The 25,942-nt window shown below is 36.5% G+C and overlaps 1 protein-coding gene across 1 annotated transcript in view; it reads left to right on the top strand.

Annotated features, from left to right (window-relative positions):
• The window catches only part of LOC148943695 (voltage-dependent calcium channel subunit alpha-2/delta-1-like), a 193,288-nt gene that overhangs the window by 78,128 nt on the left and 89,218 nt on the right, over window positions 1-25,942 (top strand). The window contains exons 7-11 of the mRNA XM_089101204.1: window positions 6,411-6,549; window positions 16,691-16,795; window positions 17,608-17,707; window positions 18,666-18,827; window positions 24,486-24,743. Coding sequence (XP_088957330.1) covers window positions 6,411-6,549; window positions 16,691-16,795; window positions 17,608-17,707; window positions 18,666-18,827; window positions 24,486-24,743 — 764 coding nt within the window. The remainder of the gene's footprint in view (window positions 1-6,410; window positions 6,550-16,690; window positions 16,796-17,607; window positions 17,708-18,665; window positions 18,828-24,485; window positions 24,744-25,942) is intronic.

The raw sequence follows: 25,942 nt of genomic DNA, 5'->3' as shown, positions 1-25,942 counted from the left end.
TTGTCAAATTGTAGCACACGAGGTCAGGCTAATGCGTTAATAATGTCATATTTAAGAGATAGAGTTCAGTGCATTGATGGGGGCAATGTTAAATCATTATCTTCAAATCAAAATCAAATAATTTTGGCGTACCTCAAGTTTCAATTCTAGGCCCTCTGTTGTTTTTAATTTATGTTAATGATATAAGTAATTCAATTGCAGACCTAGAGTTGACCGCACTATTCGCTGATGACACAGCCTGTACTGTTTTTGGAGTTGATGAGGATAGTGGAAAACATTAATTTAATTCTTGCATTTGATAGACTAGTAGCATGGTTTACGGCAAATAGGCTAGCTTTAAATACTCGAAAAATTCGAATTCAAGTTGATTCAAATTCAAGTTGGAAGCCACATATTAATAATCTAAGATTGAACCTTGGAAGGTATGTAGGTATTAGAACCGTATGAAATTCGTTTTGCCTCTGGAAGCTGTGTGTTCTATTTATTTTGCTCTTGTTCATTCTTACCTAAATTACTGTCCACTTATTTATTTGCATACTTTCAGATCCCATTTTATTCCACCCCAAAGACAACAAAATAAGGAGTTTCGTATTTTAAAAGGCTTTCCTCCTTCCCCAGCGTCTCTTCCAAGCAAGTCCTCTACAAAGAGTTTATATTCTTCATTGAATATTCTTCCAGTTGAAAAGGCGGTCACATTTCATTTGTTATTATTCAAAGTTAAGCACAATCTCCTAACACTGCCTATCTATTTTTTTTTTCTTTTGATCTGTTCATGTTTGTCCATCTTTGTACCTAACTCGCAATACATGTAAACTACGCCAGCCATTGATAATTTCAGAGAGATCCCGTTTCAAACAGTTCGTGGTAACGAACTGTAAGTAAGGAGCGACCCGGCTCAATGGTAACCGAAACTCTAAAAAACGGGATTTTGATACCAATAGATACATCAAAAGAATCAGATTTTAATTCTGATTTCAAATATATAAGTTTCATTAAGTTTAATCTTACCCATCAAAAGTTACGCGCCTGAGAAAATTTGGCTGATTTTCGAAAAAAGGGGGAAAGACCCCCTAAACGTTATAGAACCTTAATGAAAATCACCCCATCATATTCTGCGTATCAGAGAACCCTACTGTAGAGGTTTCAAGCTCCTATCTACAAAAATGTGGAATTTTTAATTTTTTGCCCGAAGAAAGATCACGGATGCGTGTTTATTTGTTTGTTTGTTTGTTTTTTTTTTTTGTTTTTTTTTCCCCAGGGGTGGTCGTATCGACCCCGTAGTCCTAGAATATCTTGGGAGGACTCATTGGAACGGAAATTAAAAGTTCTAGTGCCCTTTTTAAGTGACCAAAAAAAATGGAGGGCAACTAGGCCCCTTCCCACGCTCATTTTTTTCCCAAAGTCACCCGATCAAAATTTTGAGATAGCCATTTTGTTCAACATGGTCGAAAATATGATAAAAATGTCTTTTAGGATGACTTGATCCCCCAAAGTCCCCAGGGGAGGGCTGAAAGTTATGAACTTTACTCAATGTTAACATATAGTATTGGTTATTGGGAAGTATACAGACTTTTTCAGCGGAGATTTTTTCTGGTAGTTGGGGGAAGGAGAGGGTCGGGGGCTATATGGAAGGATCTGTCCAGGAAGGAAGGTGTCATGGGGGAAGGGACAGTGCTAGGAAGGGGGCGCCGGATTTCCCAGCATTATTAAAGAAAAAGATCAGGAATTAAATAAAAAAAAACAAGTTTTTCAACTGATCAACTGATTGTGATTAAGAGGTCATTTTTAAAGAACTGGAAAAAAAAAATTCGAAATATAGTTTAAATAGCAGGGTATTGACTAGGGGGCGAACCCCCTAAAATACATGTTAAAAATTTATGAATATAGAAGCTCGTTACGTAAGTTAATTCTAAGTTACGTATATTTATTACTAATAAAAACGTTCGTAAATAAAATTAAACAAGTTTCGAGAAAGCCATTTAACCAAATATAATATGCAAATTTTGTTTTAATTATTCATGTACGGTGAGCCAAAATCAAAACCTGCATTAATTCAAAAACGTTCAAAAATTAAATAAAAAAAACAAGTTTTTTTAACTGAAAGTAAGGAACGACGTTAAAACTTAAAACGAACAGAAATTATTCCGTATATGAAGGGGGCTGTCCCTCCTCAACGCCTCGCTCTTTACGCTAAAGTTTGACTTTCTCACAACTCTATTTTTTTTAACAATAAAAAAACTTTAGCGTAAAGAGCGAGGCGTTGAGGAGGGGACAGCCCCTTCATATACGGAATAATTTCTGTTCGTTTTAAGTTTTAACGTCGTTCCTTACTTTCAGTTAAAAAAACTTGTTTTTTTTATTTAATTTCTCTAAGAGATTGTCAGGTTGCTGCATGCAATCAATACGAGTCTGCTTTTGATCTGCCGTTAGGAATCTCAAAAATAAGTTGAAGTCCTTCCTTTTGGACAGTTATTATTTATTCTACCTTTATAGTTATTATTGCTATTAATTGAAGTTTTGTTTTGTTTTTGGGTCTTTTTCTCGGGTCTTTATTTTCCTCTTGTTGTCCCATTGCTGGGTGAAAAATTAAAATTTTTGTTTGTCTGTTTGCTTAACGTCGGGTGGGATTTCTGCTGCGGTGTGGTGAATAATCATATTTTTTTTCTTTTTTACTTTCTTTTTCTTTCTTTTCTTCGCTTTCTTCTTATTTTGATTAATCATCCACATATTTTGTTATTTATATCTTTAGTTGTTTCATCTGTGCAAAACAAGCTTGTCTCTCTTCCAGATGTTGGTATACTTAGTATGTTATGTATACACGATAGGAAAATAAATGAACCTGAAACTAATAATATTAGTGCCCCCTTTCAGTTTTAACGTAATTTTTTGGCCCTAGTAACAAGATGCAGTTACTTTGGATATCAAAGAGAGTCTTTTGTTTAGTTTTATTCCAAAAGCATTAATTGCTCATCATAACGAACGGTGTTAAAAATTCTACAGCCTAAAAAGAATAAATTGCATATCATCACAACCATTATTAAAATCATTAAGGCTTCAAAAACATCAATTGTCTGTCATCACAACCAATATTAAAATCACTACAGCTCGTTATGAAACTGAACCACCATGCAACTGACCCACCGTGCAACTGAATCCCCGTATAACTGAACTCTCGTGCAACTCAATCACCGTACTTACATTTTGTACAACACAAGTGAGAATCTTTACACGTTCAACCTTGTTGGAATTGTTTGCTTTTTTAAAGTCATACTATAAATGACTGTCAAGATGATTAATAAAATAGCTCTGTTTTGTTGTCACAAAAACAAAGAAAATCGGACGTCACAAACTCTTAAAGCCAGATTTATCTCTCCTTTTTTATGTCTGTTACTGGGGTTTCCCTTCACCCTGTCACAATATAAAGGTCTGGGCGTTTATTTCCCCGCCTATCCCAAGGGAAAATCTTCCCCTGGAAATACCTTCTCGTGGAAAATACAGTTTTCCAAATTGGAAAATTTTATTTGGGTTCTGTTATTTTTTAATTTAGCTGAGAAGTGCTAAGGAAACTAGAAAAAAATGAATTTTTGGGTAAGTCTAGCCCCCCCCCTCTGTGAAAAAATGTGTTCTTCTCATAGAAAATCCTCCAGAAACTCGCCCTATTCTTCAAAATCTCCCATGCGAAAAATAACCGTATGTTTCCCAATAACAAACATTATTTGTAAGCACTGGACAAATTATAAAACTTAGAAGGGACTTAAACTTCTGCAATGGGGTTCTCTGATTTTTTTTTTGTAGCTAGGGAGAGAGGGAGATACCTTAAAGGTGGCACTTTAGTGCCAAAACATCTCAACTCTCATTGAGAAAACCGATAAAGACACAATTAGCTCTAGAGGAGAGACAAGAGGAGGATGGAGGTAACAATTAGTTATAATCCCCAGGCCGTTCTAGTCTTTTTCTGTCAGTTAAAAGTGATTGGAAACAAACCAACCGCAAGGGGTTTTTTGTGGGGAGATTTTTCTAGAGGAGGTATTGTTCAGAGGGTGTATATTCCACGAGATAGTATTTCCCGGAGGTATTTTCCACAGGAGGAGCTTTTCTCGGGGGGGGGGGTGTCCTGCAATCACATTTTACTTTTAAAAAGGCCATTAAAACTTTCAATTTCCAATCGAACAATAAAACGTGATTCACAAATGCGTTTAGAAAATACCCCCACAGTCCTAGGGGCAAGGGCTGTAGGTTATTGCAGTTTACCTATTTTTAAAATTCAAGTATGTTATAGAAGGGATGGTCACGCAAACTTTGGAAAAGGCTCATTCGATTGGAAATTGAAATTTCAAGTTCAATTAGAAAAATCAAAGATAGTAAGAGGACAATCAGCCTCTCCCTCTTAACCGCCATTTTCCCCCCAAATGCATCCGATCAAAATTAAAAAAAAGGTTTGTTTAAAATAGTCTAAAGGTCAAATAACCATGCCTCTGGGGTTAACAATCCCACCTGCCGATCATGGAGCAAGGGCTGTAAGTTAAGCTGTGTATAATTGTTGTTTGCATCCTATTAGTCTACTTCAAATGTATATTCGTATTTACTTATAAATCAAAACAAAAACTGACAAAAACACAATAAGTAAAGATAAATTAGTAAACAAAATAAGTAAATATGTTTTACTCTAAATTATTAACAGCCTCCCAGAAGGCAAGATTTCAGCCTCCTAAAGAGCTGTCTAACATTATCTATTTGCTTTATACCCTCCGGGAGAAAATTCTGCCTCAGTGGTACCACATAACACGAAAATAATGATCATCTTTGAGGACCCCGAGCATCAGAAAATGCGTTAGAAACACGTAAATATGGGAATTTTTTCTTTACTAATAGTTTAGAGAAATAACATAATCCTGTCTCGGTGAATAGATAGATCTGAAACTGTTAAATCTAATGATGTAAGGTGGATAAGAGACTGGTACAAATAGATTGTATGTACTGAGCAGTTATTAAGTGATAACCCAATATACCTGAGGGCTTTTGAGAATACTAGAGCTGGTAAAAACTGAGCTGGAAGGTTATGAAGCACTAAATATACTAATACTGGCATCCAATATACTAACTAAGACTGGCATCCATGGAAATTGAATCATACTGACATCGGATTCAGAAAACTGAGTTCACATGTAAGGAATTATCACGTGCAGCAGCTTTAGGCTAGGACTTCACTGAGGTGCTTTGGACCGGAATCCTTCAGTTCATCTTTCAAGGCTGCTGGAAATTGGCATTAGGGACACTGAGCCTCCAGCAAGAATGGGGAGACGAAGATGAAGGGTGGAGCAAAATTTACATACAAAGGGGGGGGGGATACAAAGAAACAAAGGAAGTAATTCCAAAGTTCAACCCCAAGCTCCGAAGGAGTTATGATTATAGATATCTTAGAAGGTCGAAAAACTTTAAAAGTTTTGAAGAAAGCATCACAAAATCCTCTTCTATCACGGCAATACCCTGGCACGTTCTTCTCGTGTTACATAAAGCATTCGAAAGATTCTCGATGACAATTGCTGTCACATCCAACTTACAGCCTAGATCAAATCCCATCTGACATTTTTTAATTCTCAGAACACAAAAATAAGTTGAAATACGTCCATTTTAATAGCGCTGATGAGGCAAATGACGCAGAAAAAAATGGGTTATCAAGAGGTTCCCAGATTTCTTGAAAAATGGTCTAAAAGGATTGAAGAACCACCAAAATATGTTCATGGACCTTTCAAAATTGGATTCATTAAAACAGAAAACTGGTAAGGAACGAATTGCACGTATTTTTCATTACGCCTCATAATTAGGGATGGTAACGTCTGGCATCTAGCAAATATACTGTAAGGATGGACAAACTAAACATTAGTCTGTTCACCACTAACTAGTTTTTTTTGGTGGGAGTGGGGCACATAGTCATAGTTTCTTAATCGCCAAAGCTTTGACTCAGTTTAGTAAATCTGTTCATAGTAATTAATAACTTTTGGTGTACACAATTACTGATGTAGGCTTGTTGCAAAGTCACGTGCTTGAGAGGGAACAGAAATCTTAGCAACGATCAAGATCTTCAGTGACCTCTTAGTTTCCAAACAGAGACGTCTCTCTGAAAAAAATACACGCAAAATCGCTCTAACCAGAGCAACACGCTTGTAAATAAATATTCAAACAGGGTCATTATTTGAATGCTTTTTATATAAAATTTGACTTTTGAAATCAGTATTTCTGAATGTGTTGATTTTATTTAAAAATAAGTTTATTGGATCATGCCTTGCTAGTTTAATTAGAGCTAACAATAATCTTGAGAATTCCAATTTTCATGATTCTTCAATTCCCAGGAAAACTTCGATTTAGTTCCCATGTAAATTACCAATAACTTGCATAATTTTTAATTTCAGATATCGAAGTGCTGAATGCTTTGAACTGGACTGAAAAATTAGACAGTGTGTTTAAGCAAAACCAGAGACAAGATCCTTCTCTTTACTGGCAATACTTTGCAAGCTCCTACGGGCTACTCCGCATTCATCCTGCTTTCAGGTATCTAGTAAACCCTTCAAGAAAATGTAAATTTTGCCAGATATTCACAGAAACAAAAATACGACGACATTAATATATGGTGAATGCCAACATTCACAGGTGAATGTCCAAAATACCTATTTATCTTCTTGGATTTAGTCAGCGCTGCCAGTCAACTTTGTAAGTTTTATGCAAGGTTCGATGATGACAGGTTAGATTTGATTATGTTAGGTTGGGTTAGGTTCCCAACCCATTCCTGAGATTTATAACTTAATTTAACCTAACCAAATCTAACCTAAATTGAACTTTTACCATAAAAGCTTGCATAAGACTGAAAAAGCTGATTCGCAAAGCTAATTGAATTCAAGCAGAGAAAATGGAATTTCAGACATTTGCCGGTGAATGTCGACATTAACCAGATTTTGGGCATTCAACATACTTAATAACATACTTAGTAACATACTTACTTTACTAATTATTTCTGTGATTTTTTAATATATTTAGCCTGGTATTTATCCCTCTACTGATAACGTGTAAAAATAAATAGATAACAGTTAGGGCTATATCTATCCGGTCTTATCTATCCTTCTAGGAAAAGAGAATTTGTTTTTCCTATTGCGATGCAAGACCCATGAGACTTTGTAAGATAATTTACCTAGCTGGAAGTTTAGGATCAGGCTCATTGTTTAGGGGTAAGATAGTCCTCATACCCCTTACTTTCTCTGTACATATGCACAACAGTTATACCAATTCTCCTATTTCATGTCTGGTTACATATTGAGATCAAATGAAAAAAAAAATCAGATAAAAGTAAAGCGTGAAACTAATTTTTTTTACAAAAACTAAAAAAATTGAGGGGAAAACCACCCCATGAGCTCACTGCTCTCCGTGCTAAATTTTAATGATAGCTTTACTAAAAGGATAAATATCTATGACAAGTTAAAACTTCATTGTAAAAAGCTGGATGTTTATGGAAACAGCCCTCCCGCATGCTACATTAGATAATTTATGTTTGATTTAAGCGTTAACGTTCTCTTTACTTTTATTTCAAAAGCTTGTTTTCAAATGTTTTAATATATCCGATTTAATGTCGTATTCAGGTTATCCTTATTATGAGCTGAGCTTTTCCCTCACTTTTATCCCTCCCTCAGGGCAATAAAGTTTGATTTATGTATACAAATGTTTTAAAAAGGATGTTCCCTTGGATAAAGGGCAATGCTTAATTTTTTGGGAAGTGGGGTTGGAACCGAAACTACCAAAATTGATTTGTTAAGTTATAATATATTCATTTAAGGAGAAGCCTCTTCGGGCAAATATTGCACAAGGGAAACGCTTCCCGACCCAACCATATCAGTGGGGCTAAGCATATGGATATGATTTCTATTTCACACTTGGATTATTTCAGCAATGAGAGTGTGATTCCTTTCCCTTAGCTTCCATTCGCATTATTCACAGACCATAGATTCGTAGAATATGGTAGACGCGAAACATTATTCTTCCAACTAAAGAAATATTAGGAGGTAGCCACATCTCTGACCCGAAAAACATATCTGAAATAATTTTTTCGTAAAATTATAATATTTGGCCCAAAAGGCCTTTTGAGTTTCAAGAACCATCCCCCTTAAAAAACCTAAAATCTTCCTTATAGTTGGCGTGCAACTACAAATAATGTGCAAGTGTAAATAGCACTGCGTATATATTTCATAATTATTGGCCATTATTTGTATAAATTGTCAAAATATGTTGGGATGAAAGCACCACAGTGTAGCTATTAGGCCTCTGAAACTACGCAGGTCTTGAGTAGCTTTTTGACCTGCTTTTGCTTAAAGGTCTTGCTTTGCGTTGTCACAAGCACAAAGGGAGGCAGACTTCAATGCCATTGGTCTTCTCCGGAGTAGCCTGTTGTGGGCGAGAGTAGGATCTTCGTCGAGGTTGATGTTTCCAAAAGTAATTTGACCCTCAATCTAGGGTGTGGTCTTTCTATGGGCCACTTCCAACCCTTTGCAGTTGGGTCAAAGTCGTAGATGAGTCAGGCAGGAATTTACGAGGGCAGACAGTTCAGACGGTCATCTCAACACAACAGTGAGTAATCAGCTGCTTTGAAAAGAGTAATAACTTGAAGGCTAATAGAACTTCCAGGCTCCGTACCCTGTCAAATCATCTGACGTGTTTAATTTTTCGGAGGTTTTTCATCTCGATGGTATTCTGCTTAATTACCTGAAGCTAGGTCATAGGCCACGTCTCTGACGAGAATAGCAAAGAGTTTGCTTCCAAAACAGAATAGATATTGTGCTTAGTAATGTGGCTGATCTGTGGCATGTGAAATTTTGTTTTTAGAAGAAGGCTGAAGACGGTATTCATCTTCACGATCCTTGCTGTTCTTGACTCCTGCATCGTAATCTCTATTTGAGTAGGCCTTTAAATAAATTTAAGTGAACCGACTGCCAACTGAACATTCTGACCCCAAACATCTATAGATTTTACAGAGCTAGGTGGTGTCATGCCAACTGGCATGATTTTGATCTAAGAGAAATTTACTTTTAAACCAAATTTGTTTACTGCAGACTCCAGTGCGGTATTGATATCATTGGGACTTTCACATACTAGTGCGACATTATGAGCAAAGTTAACATCCGAGAGAAATCCTACTGCAAAATCTATGACAAATGGCTTCGACAGCAATTTTTCGTTGAGTATATGGTATGTGATGCAGTTGAAAAGCTTGGCTGTGGTGGTACAGCCTTGCCAAAAACTGTTCATGATTTTGAAATATGATAATGGCTGACCGTTTTCAAAGACATCGCTTTCAATGTTGTTTTAGAACTCTTCGAAGAGACTGAGAATGCTTACGGCCACAATTACAGATTGGAGGATTGTTCACAGTGACTGTCTGTTGACAGTGTCGAAAGCACATGGAAACTTGACGAAAAATGTATACCTTTCTCTTATATTCTAAAGTTTTCTCCACTAGCGGTCCAATTATATGGATTTGCTCCGCTGTTTAATGGCCTGGCAGGATCCCAGCTTGCTATGAGTATTGGGGGGCATGTAAGTTGCTTGATGCTCGTTGAAAGAGCAGCATAGTGAAGCGCCTACTGGGTACCGAAAGCAGAGCTATGGTAGGATAGCTGCTACATTCTACTTTACTTCCATTTCTTTCGCAAATTGGCACAAGTACGCGGTTTCTCCAGTCTGATGGACCTTTTCAAAGTCGCATAATACTAAGCAGCATTTGTAACCAGAGGATTATTTTTGAGCACTATTTTTCAAGAATGCCAACGTTAGGCCACATAAGACTGGGGCTTTTTTATTTATTACCTTTCAAGTTGCAACTTTGATCCCCTCTGCTGTAAACATAGTTTTTCCAGGAGCAGGTGTGACATTGGCTCTAGAAGCAGCAAGCTGTTCGTCTGGCTACTTGAGTCACTCAGAGTAAAATAGTTTTCAAAGTGGTCTTCCCACTGACTTAGGCTCTGTGACTGGTTGTAGGTATTCTTACCACTGGCATTTTGAAGCTATGCCATAACCTGAGTGCACTCAACTGAAAGTTCACGTAATTCCTATATTCTTCTTATTTAAGGCCTCTTGCAGCTCACATGCCTTGTTGTTACTAAATGTCTTCCGACCCTTTTCCAGCATGATGTTCCACTCTATATTCAACAACCCTAGGCAGTCATGTCCTGTGAAAGTCAGCATCCCAACTGTATATCATAATGGCAGGGGCATTGCTGCTGATCTTTTTTTCTTTCGTCGCTTCATCCTAGCAATGCTAGTTGCAGCTTCAAAAGCATCTGCTTGAAGGAATTCTATGCATCATCAATATCATTACATTTCTATAGAGCGTCAGATCTGTTGGATATTTTAACCTCGGATCGATCAGCTAGAGCAGAGTCCTGCTATATGCGACAAGTGTCAAATTTAAGAGATGAACTGCTGTTCTTTTAATTTAATATGAAGCTTAATTTTGGCACTAATCACCCGACGGTTTGTGTCCTCGGGCTCGACACCTTAGTAGACATGGCAATCTAAATATACAACAGCCATCGTTGGCATGTGATGATATAGTCGAGCATCTTCTTTGGTGATCCATCATTGTCATACCATGTATATTTGGCTATACCCAGTCTCTGGTATCAAGTGTTGCAATATATAAGATTGTAGGCTAAGTAGCAATTGAGCAGCCTCTCTATTATAATTCAATTTTCTACTGTCTCGAGTCCCGCAGCTAAATTCCACAGGCCTGAAGGATTAGCAGTTATGTCTCCTACGAATATGAGGTAATCATATGGAGGTACTGACGAGAGCTCAGAACTGAATATGGCGTAAAACACGTCATTGTCTTCTTGTTATAGTTATTTGTTAGCGCGTAACAGGTGATAACGGTTATTTTTCCGTTTTTGACATTGAGCCTTGCTTTCAGGAACCTGGGTACTTCTAGTGAGAACGACGGGAGGTCCTTTTTGGCAGTGCTATTCAGCACTAGGGTGACTGCTCTTCTTCTCTGGCTGCCATCAGACAAGAACAGAGTTTGCTCTTCACCAAATTTCTGCTTCGCCATTCCCCGGGGAGATGTGTTTCAGTGACTCTGGTCTAAGTTGGATTGATTTTTTTAACCACTGGTCTCAAACATGGGCGTACGTAGCTTATTATGTAAGGGGGGGGGGAAATCTGATTCTGTGATGAGGGGCGGGGGAGAAGCTGAAGTTATATCGTCAGCTCACAAAACCTTACATTGCCAGCAAGTTCTAACATACCTATGAAATCTTTATTAACAAGCAATCACCAAAAATTATCAATAAGCTTCAGCATTAGTCTTCTTGGATTAGAGCTAAATCTTTCCAAAACATTATGGATTGTTTGACTTTTATTCGGTCATTTCGGCTTTTTCAACCATCGACGTTTTATCAACTGCTTTTTTAGCCATATACCTTTTTTCAACTGCTTTTCCAACCTTCTGCTTTTTCAACCATCTGCTTTTTCAGCAATATCTAGTGTGCATTTGAAGTTCTAGGGGGGCAGCAGCCCCCTGCCTCCCCCCACTTCGGCCGTCCATGGCCTCAATTGAGGTAGTTTTAAATATATAAAAATTAAATACTGCAAGGGGGAAATTTTTTTCAAAAATATTAAGTAGGGTATGACCCAGATTTAGCTAGCAAACACTATATTACTGAAAGGCAATGCGGGTTTTTTGTAGTCGCTTAAATTAGTGGATACAATTTGGGTTTCGTTCCATTATTTTGCTGTCATACTTTGTTTCGTTATCGATTTTTCCCTAATTTTTTTTCGTCTTTTTATCATTATAAAAATCTTAGCTTGTATTTTATTGCACCTTTGAATATAGAAGTTTATCTTAGCCTTGTAAAATCTTCACAAAAAGAAGTTTGAATTCAATCATTAGACAAGGGACTTCAGCTCACAAAATAGTAGGGGGCGGAAAATGATATTTTTTAATTTTGTTTCAAAATGGAATTGAAAAATGTGTTGTTAAAAGTCTGGGGGTTAGGGGGGGGGGGGCAATTTTTTTTTTATTTTGTAATAAAAAATAATAAAAATATATTCTCAAAATCGGGAGGGGGTTCAATCAAATCCCCCAAGTGGTATCCCCGCATTAGGAACAGCCAAATTTTAGTTAAACAACTGTGTGTGAAAATTCATTTTGTGTAATTCTTTATTTGAAATTAATTTATGCTCTTTGCTGATATAAATAGGTGATAAGAGCTTGAATAGTTTGGCCGTCATTAAATATTGTGAGCATGAATAACACCGGTTATGCTGTTGCATCTTTAAAGTGAGGAGCAAAAAAAAAAGAGAAAAAAAGTTTGAGTCTAAAAGTTCATGTTCATTTTTTTTTTTTTTTTTTTTTTACATAATTTCAAGGGCTAGAATAGCTTGATGAAAATTGCTTTGAAACCATTTAGGATTTTTATTAATTCTTTTCAGTTTTTCAATTTCAATCAATTTATTTAAAAGAAACACAAAAAAATACAGAACTTTATACCCCTTTGGCCCTTTGGCAAGTGAGAGTGGTAGAATAAACATAACATTAAATAATAGCACTAAAATCGAACAGAAGGACAAGAAGACAAAAAAAAGAAAAAAAAACTAAACAGCACCAAAAACTACCATGCCAATCAAAATAAATGAAATAAACAACTTGAAAAGGAAAGATAGAGGAGAAAAAAGGGAGGAGAGAACTAACTGTCTAGGCATAAGAGGTGGTTAGTTAGCTGTTTTTTAAATTGTCCATAGGAATGACAAAGCCGAAATCCGAAACTGGTAGGGAATTCCAGATGGAGGCACAACATAAACTTGACTTGACTTAAGGCTCCTGCCACGTTGGGGGTGGCGTAGAGAGCGTCGCAACTCTGCTCCTCCAGGCTGACCGGTCTACTGCTATTAATTGGGCCTCTTCGACAGCGATGTTAGCTATCTCAAGGAATTTGTTGAGGCTATCCTTCCACCTTGTCTGAGGTCTGCCCCTCGGGCGAGACCAGCCATTGGCTTTAGCGACGAAATCATAGACTATTCAGGCTGGGGTTGTCGTCGGCATACGCAGGAGGTGTCCGAACCATCTGAGAGTACGGTGCGCTATTTGGACGGAGAATGGCACTTGGGAGGTGAGTGCGAGCAACCTTGCGTTACTTACAAAATCGTCCCATCGAAGTCCCTGAATCCGACGGAGTTGTTTCGTCTGGCAGACGTCTATCAAGCTGAGGATTGTTGATTTGAGAGGCCAGGTTTCCGCTGCATAGAGGAGGACCGAGCCTACGGATGCATTATACATTCGCATCTTCGTGCGCCTAGATATATGCGGTATTCTCCAGAGATTGTTGAGCCTTCCGACGATAGACGAGGCTTTTGAAACTCGGTTGCACACCTCTTCCTCTATAAAGCCTTCATTAGACAGCACGGAGCCAAGATAAGTGAAGATCTTTACAACTTCAACAGGAGCTCCGCAAACAGTTATGTTCTCAGGGGGCAAGACTGGGCTTGGGGGATCAATTGCCGTTATCTTCGTCATTGGTCATCCGAGGCAGTTGCTAAGCTATTCGTTGCAATGGGTTTCGGGTGGAGGGTTGCAAGCCCAACCGACCCTCGGCCTGGATTCTGATTAGAGACAGGATTTACCTGTATACTGAGAATCCTGGGGTGGGCTCCAACCACCTCATGAGGTTGAGGCCACCCTGATCGGAGCGTTTAGTTAGGGGAAACCCCGTATCCAGAGGTACGTGGTCAGCAGACATGGTCTGCATCATTCCGGACGAGCTCCATCCACCTCCAACATAAACCTGGATTAAAATCTGATCTTATGGTTTTGGTTTTATCAGAGGCAACGCTATAGCGTTGCCTATAGTAAAGGCCATACGGCCCCAATATTTTATTATTATTATTTTTTTCCCCAGAGGCACTTCACATGGAAGGGTTCGTCGTAGAAACTTCAAAGGGGGCTCATTCAAATGGAAATCGAGAGTTCTAGTGCCTTTGTTAAGGATCAAAAGTGATTGAAGGGCAACTACTCCCCCCACGCCCATCATTCCCCCAAACACATCCAATCAAAATTTTGAGAAAGCCATTTTATTCAGCGTAGTTGATTTCCAAATAGAAAATATGTTTTTGAGGAGGACAGTCCCCCACAACCCTCAGGGCAAGGGTTTTATGTTATGTCCAGGGGCCATATAAAAATGATGTTGGCACAATGCATTATTTATTATTTTGTCCTTTAGAGTAGGGCACTTCGTATCGAAGAAGTTGTCCTAGCAACTTCGAAAAGGGCTCATTCAATTGGAAATTGGAGTGGCTTGTGCCCTTTTTGATAGTCGAAAATCATGGAAAGATAGCTAACAACCCTTTCAGACCCACCATTTCCCGAAACATAACCCATCAAAATTTTGAGATAGCGGTTTTGTTCAGCGTAGTTGATTTCCAGATAGAAATTATGTTTTTGAGGAGGACACTCTTCCATAGCCTTCACGGAAAGGGTTAAAAGTTATGCCCTGGGGGCATATAAGGTTATGATAGAAGGCGTTGTCATAGAGAATTCAAAAAAGGCTCATTCGATTAGAAATTCAAAGAGCTAGTGCCCTTTTTAATAGTCGAAAGTGATTGGAGGGCAACTAATCCCCCTCTCACGCCCACCTTTTCTCCAAACACATCCAATCAAAATTTTGATATAGCCATTTTATTCAACGTAGTTTTAAGTTCTGGAAATTAGGTCTTTGAGGATGACAACCCACCCCCCTCACCGCCCTCAGGGCAAGGGTTGTAAGTTAAGCCCTGGGGGCATATAAGGGTTTGTATAGACAGCGTTGTCGTAGAAACTTCAGAAAGGCCTCATTCGATTGGAAATTTAAATGGCTAGTTCCATTTTAATAGTCAAAAGTGATTCTAAGGCAACTGACACCCCTTCCACGCCCACCATTTCCACAAACACATCCAATCAAAATTTTGATATAGCCATTTTGTTCACGTAGTCGAAAGTTCTGGAAATTATATTTTTGAGCAGGACACTTCCCCTAAAGTCTTCAGGGGCAAGGGTATAAGTTATGCCCTGGGGGCATATATGGTTCTTATGGAAGGAATGCTCATATAAACTTCAGAAAGGGCTTATTTGATTGGAAATTGAAAGTTCTAGTTCACTTTTTAAGCGTCCAAAGATATTGAAGGGTAGCCAGCTCCCTCCCCCCCCCAACCTCTTTTTCCCAAATGCATCCAATAAAAATTTTAAGAGAGTTATTTTGTTAAAAATAGTTCATAGATCATATAACAAAAATTCTGGTGTCGATATAACCCCTCCGGGCCCGGGGGCAGACGTTGTAAGTTATGCCCTGAGGGCATATATGGGTCTTATGTAAGGGATGCTCGTATTAAATTCAAAGAGGGCTCATTGGATTGGAAATTGAAAGTTCTAGTTCAATTTTTTAAGAGTTAAAAGAGATTGGAGGGAACCTAGCCCCCCTCCATGCCTTTCGTTCATGAAACCCATCCGATAAGAATGAGCACCCCTCCATGCCTTTCGTTCATGAAACCCATCCGATAAGAATGAGCCATCTCTGAAGTTTATACGAGCATCCTTTCAATAAGGACCATATATATCCCCCAGGGCATAACTTATAACACCTGCCCTTGGGACCGGGGGGCTGTGTCGACCCCGGATTTTTCGTTATATGGTCTTTGAACTATTTTTAAAAAAAGCTCTCAAAGTTCTTATCGGATGGGTTTGAGGAAAAAGGGGCGTGGAGGGGGAGGGGGCTAGATACCCTCCAATCTCTTTTGACTCTTAAAAAGTGAACTAAAACTTTCAATTTCCAATCAAATGAGCCCTCTTTGAAGTTAGTACAAGCATCCCTTCCATAAGACCCATATATGCCCCCAGGGCATAACTAACAACGCCTGCCCCCGGGCCCAGGGGAGTTGTGAGCGCCAATGACGTAGTAGGTTTTAGACTTTTACAGTGAGAGAAGGAGGTCATATCAAAACTCTTGTTTGTAGTGATTTGCGTTCGTTTCAAGCTTGATTTGCATATCCAATTTAAGTTTCACTTGTTTTAAGATTTATTTGTTAATTTACATTAATATCTATTGTATGTTTGTTTGCATTGATTGTTTATTTAATTTCTGTTCGTTTTAAGTTTCATTTACACTTCAAAAGGAAAACATTTTTTTCCGTTTTTAGCTTGATTTTCATATTCAATCTAAAAATTGCTCGCTTTAAAATTTATTTATTCATTTATATTATTACTTGTTGTATGTTTTGCTATGATTGTTTATTTAATTGCTGTTCGTTTTGGTTTTCATTTATTCTTTAATAGTAATTTCTGGTCGTTTTGAGTTTGAATTTTAACAGGTATTTGTATCTGCTGTGCTTAAGTTTAAAATGGCCTTTACTTTTCTTTGAAAAACTTATTTTTCGGTTTTTTTTTTAATTAATGAATGAAAATATCCATATCATTTATGAAAGTCTAAACAGTTAAATATACACAATAAAATAGAATATTACAACACAGTAAGTTCTCAGTTTTCCTTGAAACGGTAGGGAAGATTCCCTAGCTCACCCACATGGCGTCCCTTGAGAGACCAAACTTAATCTTTAGTAGTGAGGATTGGCAAGCCTTTGATGTAGGCTATTTCGATTCTCTTAAAAAAAAATCATTTTTTCTTTACAGGTGGACGACAGTGGCGCATGTGCCGGATCTCTATGACGCCAGAAAGCGCCTATGGTTTGCACAAACACTTTCGTCTCCCAAAGACATAATAATTCTTCTTGATGCGTAAGATAGTTCAGTTTCCGAAACACTTCTAGGTTAGATTAGATTAACTAAGAAGGTTTTTGAATTAGTTTTACTATATATTTTACATATCAAGTATTAAATTTGAAAATCAAATTGTCAATGAAAGAAAACAAACCACGCTGCTCGAATTTCACTATTGAATCCAAAAACAGAGCTTATTATTTCATGTAGCAGCAATTGATGTATTTTGTTGATTCTTATTAATGTTCAAGCAAGGCTCTTATCTGGCTAAAGATACTTTTTTGCAAAGATATAAGGTAAATTTTTTCTGAGGGAAAGAGGAGGAACAAAAATTCTAGAATTGTTGTTTGAAAGGAGGTAAATATTGGAGAAAAGTTTGTTTTAATCTAGTCCAATTATTTGGGAGATGTTTCTGGTGCTGTACATATTTTATAAGTTTTTGAGCCTTGAGGGAAAAGAGACCTCCATGTCTTTCCCTATAAGGGTATCATTGCTTTCTCGACACACAGATATACTCTTAAGTAGATAAATGATATATGTCATTCGTATTATGCATGTACAAGTAAAGAACATTCAACACATTGGCTTTAGTAAATGAAAACAGTTGGGAGATGGGGGAAAATATATTTTTCAATACCTAGTGGGGCAGATTTGTAATTTATATTTTCAATAAAAATACCTAAAAGAAGTATTTTTAAATTTTAAGGCGGGGGGGTAACTGATTACACACAACTAAAGTGTGTAATCAGTGACGCCACTGATTACACACTTTAGTTACTGTTTCGTTTGTATGTTGGTTATTTAGAGCTAAAAATATTCTTCTCTTGTAGGAGTGGAAGCATTCATGGACCCTCATTTGAAATAATGAAGATTACCGTAAAAACAATTCTTGGGACGCTTGGTGAAAATGATTTTTTCAACGTTGCTCAGGTATGTTCAGCATTGTCGAGTTGGTGGGCAGTAACAAGAACTTCGTAACATGATAGTAACTTCGCGTTCAATTATCTTATTACAATTTATGTTTGTAGTTGTTAGGTTTCAATAAGCAACTAAAGTTATTGATTTGCGTTCTATTGAAACCTATTAAATTAATTATTTGCTTATTGTGCGCCAGAGCCAAATGAGCCAAAACTCTTTTTTTTATAGATAGAAAATTATTTTTGTATTCATCTATCACGACAAATTATAAAATTTCCTGTTAGGACCTTTCTTAAAAGGTGCTATGTAACAGCAAGATCTATTACTCTAATGTTTTTTTATTCAACTAAAATTTATGGTACAATAGGTATATATTGGTTCAATTTAGTACATTTATTCCAATATTGTCAATTTAGAAGGTTTTTAATGTGAACATAAATCTTTTAAGTCGCCCATTGAGGAGAGATTTTAATCTTGAAACGAGGATGAAAAGAAAAAAAAATGGAAATTAAATAGAAGAACTTTTCCAAAAATCTCTCAGGTTTTCTTTGTTAATACTGAAAGGACTCCTGTTTTGACCCGCGTACAGAGATTTGAAATTTTAAATGAAAGTATATAAAATTTACAGTTTAGCCTCAATTTTATTTTTGTAAAATTGTTTGTTTACTGAAAGTCAGTTAAATATTTTGAGTATAAATAAAAGAAATTAAAATAAATACCAATTAAATATTATAGCAGAGGCAGTACCGTTTCTAGAGGGGGGGAGGGGATAAACCAGGTTTGAATCCTCCAAAATTGTCCCACTCGTAAAATTGTAGCAAAATTGCATGTAAAAAAAATTTTGAGTCGTTCTTTGAAGTTTTTATCTACACCTATCCCTCAAAAAATTAAACCCTGGAACAAAAATACTGGATGCACCCCATTGGCCTGAATTAATTATTCAGCACTTTAGCCAATTTCTCTTTTTCAGTTTACAATGAATGCTACCTGGCTGGTGCCATGTTTCTCTTCGCTGGTGCAGGCAACTTCTGCAAACAAACAAATATTCCATGAGGCAATTGACCTCTTAACTCCTGGTGATAAAGAAAACTATGGAAATGCACTGAAGTTCGCATATGAAAGCTTTATTAGTGTAAGTCTTTAATGAAGCTTGAAGGTGCTAGCATCACTATAGTTTGAACATGGCCGATTCTTCTTAAGACAGCGCTGTAGGGTCAGGGGTTTTGAACAGGAAAGCCAATTAAATACAGTGATAATAAATCAAATTGATTATAATAAATACCAAATATACATAACTAATGTAAGCTTATTAACATCTATGCTAGTTCACAGCTTTTCAAAATAACAAACATTATCTTACCTACCTACCAGTTTTCCTACCTTACTTAAATTTTGCCTCTGTTATTTCACGTAATCACCACTCGGAACATAATAAATATTGCAACCAGAAAGAGATATTATTCTTTAGCTGTTTAATGAAACAATATTTTTTCTTAAATCTTCAACTAACAACAAAAACAGTAATTACCTGAAAAAGACATGTGCCCATGCAAACAAAGTATAACCACAATATCGCGGATGGTGGTTGTCTATTTGATGCTACCCCAAGAAGTTGACTACTTTAAGAATACAGAATATAGTAATAATACTGGTAACAGCAGCAGTAGTGATAATAGCTATGGAATAAATTATTGAAATCTTAGTTTTATCTTAGAAATCTTAGAATCTCAGTTCCTACAAAAGCCAACTAAAAATTTCTTTAAAGTTTGAGCCAAATACCCTTAACTGTTCCTGAGATAATACAGATATGACGCACAGCCTGGATGTGTATAGTAATATCATTCTGATTTAGTTTATTACTCCCAATAAAAACATGAAAATTTCAATTTAATAACCTTAGCTGATCCTGAAATATTGTGGACACTTTTTTGACGAGATGGATACATATTGTTTCTTCCAATTAAGCTCAACATTCCCTCAGAATACACAGAACATCGCTCTGAGCAATCCCTGAAAGTTCTAACTGAACACCTTAATCCGTTCCTAAAATTTTGCCGATAAACCTTTTCTATAACTTTGTTGCACATAGTATATTTTGATTAAGTCAACTTCCCACTCAATATCACTTGAAAGTTTCAAATTAATATCCTTAGTCGTTCCTGAGATTGCAAAAGCCCCACTTTTCTATTATAAAACACATGTTGTTGTTGTTGTTTAGTTGACGTTTGAAAGAATCCACCACTCTTATATGTACGATCTTCTACTGAATCTTGGGCTCTAATTAGAGCCACGTCACTTTGAATATCACACAGATATATTTTTGGCACAGACTACGACAACACTTAAAATATCATGGGGTTGTAGTAAGACGTTGTACAGAGTTTTCTTATTTAAAACACTGACACTTTTGTGCATATCAAATCCTGCTATGGTCAGCTAACATGCCTAAAAATATATAAAATAAAATTAAAAAAACAGCTTAAAATATATAGAAAAAAATCAGATAAATCATGCATAAATACAATAAAGGCACAAAATTATAGAAGATTATGCAGATTACAATTTTTTATATATTTAGTCAATAAGGATATAGGCTTTCTATGGGCCCACTTAGGGGACTTAGCATGACCTAGGATTGCTCTCATTGTAAATGAACTGAAATACTTCAAAATTAAACTTCTAAATACATTTCTGTGTGCCTCATATTTCCTACACTTCATTAGGATATGTCTAACATCATGATACTCATTACAAATATCACAGTAAGGAGAGCTAGTTCTGCCACATTTGTGCAAAACTGAGCTGGTTTTGCCATGACCTGTCCTCAATCTGAAAATGGTAGCAGCAACAGATCTAATATCACGTACCACTCCATCAGGTGGTGGCCTATAATCACAAAGCTCTAAAATCGGGTTTGTACAATTTCTAATGTACTCATTACTCTCCCTATCACATGCTACATTATAAATACATGTTATATATTCACTTTTTGTGGGCTTTACAATTATACTCTCGCCATTTAGAATACCCTACTTAGCCATATTATCAGCAGATTCATTTCCAGCAAATCCAACATGTGCTGGGACCCATACCAGAAGTATATCATTCCCCGTACACTCTAATGACCTAAAAATTTGATGAACACTTTAAACTATTTTACGACTAGGGTCATGTTCATTCATCAGCTAGGCTACTTAAGGGCTGATGCAGATTCAGAACAAATCATCCAACTTTGCGCATGTCCATCTGACTTTATAAAATCTAATGCCTTATATAATGCTATCATCTCAGTTGAGAAAATAGATAGGCTACTTGGTAACTAGAAACTACATGAAATTGACATACTGGGAATAACTACTGCACAGCCGGCACCCTTATCTGACTTAGAACCATCAGTAAAGATTTGTATATGGTCTCTTAAATGGTCAGTCTGTCTAAACCAGTCATGTTTTACAGTCATATTACCATCCTTACCACTGTCAGGCATAGGAAAATACACATTATCCTTTATTGTACATGGTTTATTTAATATATTTAATTAAAAAAACAGCCTTTTTTAACTGAAAGTAAGGAACGACGTTAAAACTTAAAACGAACAGAAATCATTCCGTTTATGAAGGGTGCTGTCCCCTCCTCATTGCCTCGCTCTTTACGCTTAAGTTTTTTTTATTGTTTTAAAAAAATAGAGTTGTTAGAGTTGTTAAGTTTTACCGTCGTTCCTTGCTTTCAGTTAAAAAAACTTTTTTTTTTTTATTTAATTTTTGAAAGTTTTTGAATTAATGCAGGTTTTGATTTTGGCTTACCTTACATGAATAATTAAAACAAAATTAGAAAATTAATTTTACTTTTATTTGGTTAAATGGCTTTCTCGAAACTTGTTTAATTTTATTTACGAACGTTTTTATTAGTAATAAATATACGTAACTTACGAATTAACTTACGTAACAAACTTCTATATTCATAGATTTTCTAATACGTATATTAGGGGGTTCGCCCCCTAGTCAATACCTTGCTCTTTAAGCTAAAGTTCGAATTTTTTTTTCCAATTCTTTAAAAATGACCCCTTAATCACAATCAGTTGATCAGTTGAAATCAGTCGGAAAATGTGTTGTTTTTTTTACTTAATTTCTGATCATTTTCTTTAATAATGCTGGGAAATCCGGCGCTCCCTTCATAGCAATTTCGCTTCCCCCATGAAAACTTCCTTCGTGGAAACATCCTCCCGTATAACCCCCGACCCACCCCTCCCCCCACCTACCAGAAAAAATCCCCCCTGAAAACGTCTGTATACTTCCCAATAACCAATACTATATGTATACATTGGGTAAAGTTCATAACTTTCAGCCCTCTCCCCGGGGAGTTCAGGGGATTAAGTGATCCTAAAAGACATTGTTATTATATTTTTGACCATGCTGAACTAAATGGCTATCTCAAAATTTTGATCGGGTGACTTTGGGAAAAAATCAGCGTGGGAAGGGGCCTATTTGCCCTCCATTTTTTTGGTCACTTAGAAAAAGGCACTAGAACTTTTAATTTCCGTTCCAATGAGCCCTCCCACGATATTCTTGGACCATTAGGTCAATACGATCACCCCTGGGGAAAAATAAAATAAAACAAACATGCCGCCGTGATCTTTCTTCTGGCAAAAAATGCCAAATTCCACATTTTTGTATATAGGTGCTTGAAACCTCTATAGTAGGGTTCTCTGATACACTGAATATGATGATGTGATTTTCATTAAGGTTCTATAACTTTTAGGGGGTCTTTCCCCTTTTTTTCTAAAATCAGCCAAATTTTCTCAGGCGCTTAACTTTTGATGGATACGAATAAACTTAATGAAACTTATATATTTGAAATCAGCATTAAAATGTGATTCTGTTGATGTATTCATTGGTATCAAAATTCCGTTTTTTAGAGTTTTGGTTACCATTGAGCCTGGTCACTCCTTACTTACAGTTCGTTACCACGAACTGTTTGACTATCCTCAAAGACAATCTGATTAATTGATCTTATATTCGGGCACTCACTAGAAAGTAAATTAATACATCGATAAAAAGCAGGAATATTCCTATTCTTAAATCTAATATCTCTATTGTAATTACTTTTTAATTCTATGTTAATTAGATCCTCATCTAGACCAGCCTTCTTAGTGAAATACTTCACAAGTAGCTTACCGCGTCATAACTTAAGGGTGCTCACTCCCCAATTAAACCATCATTGCAGGAATAGGGGTGCTATGTAGGCAACATAAGGATCGCTTAAGAACACTAAGATAAACTATATCCAACTTTTTAAAATCATTCTGACTAGTATCACCATATATAAAGCTACCACAATCATACTTACCAACAATAACAGCTTTTATAATTTTACTAAGGCACTTATAAGAAGCACCCCTTTTTCCTAGGCACATTATATTTTAAAAGGTTTAGCCTACTCCTTATATTACCTAACAAATACTCTATATGTCTCAACCAAGTCATTTACTATCTAAAATTAGGCCTAGGTAACAAAAAGAATCATCCATCCTATTAACCTGATTCGAAACCTTCACCTGTGGTATTGCAGTATTATTACTTTTTGAGAATTCCATACCAACTGTTATCTCAGGTGATATTATCTCAGGATCATATTATTCTCACTACGCATTATTGTACAGTATTCAATGCTTTTTGTATCACTGACAGTAGATGATGGGGTATTTTTCCAGTTGTTACTAGTGCAATATCATCTGCATATATATGGGTGTGTATAGCTTCTTTTCTAGGGGGGGGAGGCACCCGATTCTGTGATGAAGAGAGGGGGGCTGAAGTTATATTGGTAGTTTATAAAACCTTACATTACCAGCAAGTTCTATCGTACCTATGAAATCTTTATTAATAAGTAATCACCAAAAATCATAAATCATCAACAAGCTCTCCTGCATTAATCAATCTTCTTGGATTAGAGCTAATTTTTTCCAAGACATTATAGATAATTACTTCTTGTTTGACTTTTATTCTGTCATTCCAGCTGTTTATTTCCAGCTTTTTCAACCCTCTACCTTTTATCAACTGCTTTTTTAGCTATCTACCTTTTTTCAACTGCTTTTTCAACCATCTGCTTTTTCGGCCATATCTAGCGTAATTTTGAAGTTTTGGGCAGTTGCCCCCCTCTGCCCCCCCCCCCCTTCCGTACACCCATGTGCATATATATATGCTTTATATAACCAAGGACAGTTGAGAGGTCGAAGTCACTACAATATATAATAAACAATATGGGGCTTAACACACCTCCCTGAGGTAGTCCCATGTCATTTTTAATCTGAAAAACTATACTATATCTACCAGCAGAATGAGGAACTTCACGATTCCTCAAAAAGCTAGAAATCCAATTTATATAATCTATAGGAATACCAATCTCCTCTGCTTTCTTTAACAGCTTGGCCACATCAACTCGGTTAATTGCAGACTTCATGTCTAAAAAGACAGCCAATGTATCCTTCCTGCATCTGAAGCCCTGTATTATTTGATTCAAATTTTTAAAGAAACGCCAATATGCATTTATTAAGGCCCTTGTCCCAGGGTGTATTGGGGTCATGTCATTCCTGGAGATATTTTGTTTGACCTTTCGACTACTTTGAATCAAATATATCTGAAAATCTTGATCAAATGACTTTGGAGGTTATGGAGGAAATAATAGGAAAATGGGATAAAAGAGTGCGCTACTTGCCTTTATCTCCATAGAAAGAGTACCCAGTGTGATGGACTGGGCTGTAGAAGGGTAATTTCTAATACATATATTTTTCTAGTACCAAAGGAAGAGTAGCCACTATGACGGAGCAGGCTGTAACAGGGCAATGTTTCTTCTTAGTGATGGTGGAACACAACATCCAACAGAAATAATGAAGAAATACAGTAAAGATCCCCAGACTTCCGACATTAGAGTTTTTACCATTGCTGTTGGCCCACATCCAATCCCAACTGTTAACCTGCGACAGATTGCTTGTTTGGGTAAAGGACATTTTTCGGCTATCATGACTATTGGAGCTATTAGAAGCAAGACTCAGGTACTAGTACAATTATTTAAGGCCGTTCACAATAATCTTGACAAGCACCAAAATTCAAGCCCATCCAAAAGCTAATACTACCACTGGCAGTGACGGCTCTAGGCCTCTGACATTTAACATTTAATTCCTATTAGTTTATATTTTTGTGCTCCTATTAAGGTGCTTAATTAATAAAAAAATAAATTTTGTATACCTTGCCACCCCTGTTGATGAGGCCTTAAACCATTACTAACCACTAGTAGCGAAAAGATTTTAATATTAAAAATAAAATTAGAGGAACAAGCCAACACTAAAAAAAATTCATCATAATTTCGAAAATGCTAGACAATTTTAGCATCAACAAGGATAAAAAAAGAGTATTAGTTGTGCTCCATAGGGGGCTAATATATCTACTAAATTTATATTTATATAAGTAATCACTAAATTTACATTACTGTTAAATATTTATTTCCTAAATTTATATTATGCCTGAGCATCCTACGACCCAAATTTGACTAAAGCTATTATAAGATTTAGATTAATTTCAAGATTCAATTTGTAATAGTTTTACTATGCAATGTTCAGAGGCTGTATTTGCTTCCAACTTCAATAAATTGTTTCAAGAATAGCACTAAAATGCTTGACTGATTCTAAGCTATTTACATTCCAAAGTAATTTCCCTAAAATTCAAAATTATTACTCGCAGATGTAACACATAGAGGAAGGAGGAAGGGGGAGGCTAACCCTGCCTCCTAGCATTATTTTCCTTGCCAACGCATTTAGCTCTTTTTAATCAGTTCAAATGTTTATACCACTGCAGTGTATGTTCGTCACGTTATTTTTTATCACACAATGCTTGTTAATGAACCCGCCTAGATTAATTGGCTATTATTGTGGGGACAAAAATTCTAATTGTATTAATATAGAAGCAATAAAGAGTCTTACTATAATTATGAGTAATATAATACTAATAACCTTACCTTTATTAGTGATCGGTTGTTTGTAAGAAAGAAAGATTTTTAGGTGTCAAAGGCCCAGAAAATAGGCTCAGTTTTCGAACCTTTTCTACACTCAAGGCCGTATCCAAGGGGTGTGTGTAAGGGATTTTAACCCCCGTTCCCCGAAATAATTATCCGACTCGTAAAAATGCAACAAAAATAAGAATATAAACAAACTTTTGATCTGTTTTTTCAATTTTTTTCTTTTAAAGCCCCTACCCC

This window comes from Artemia sp. Qi Xiang Cuo, chromosome 15 (assembly GCF_049724085.1).
Source record: "Artemia sp. Qi Xiang Cuo chromosome 15, ASM4972408v1, whole genome shotgun sequence".
NCBI classification, from domain to species: Eukaryota; Metazoa; Arthropoda; class Branchiopoda; order Anostraca; family Artemiidae; genus Artemia; species Artemia sp. Qi Xiang Cuo.
The sequence above is the reverse complement of the archived record's forward strand: the minus strand, read 5'-3'. Positions and strand labels throughout refer to the sequence as shown.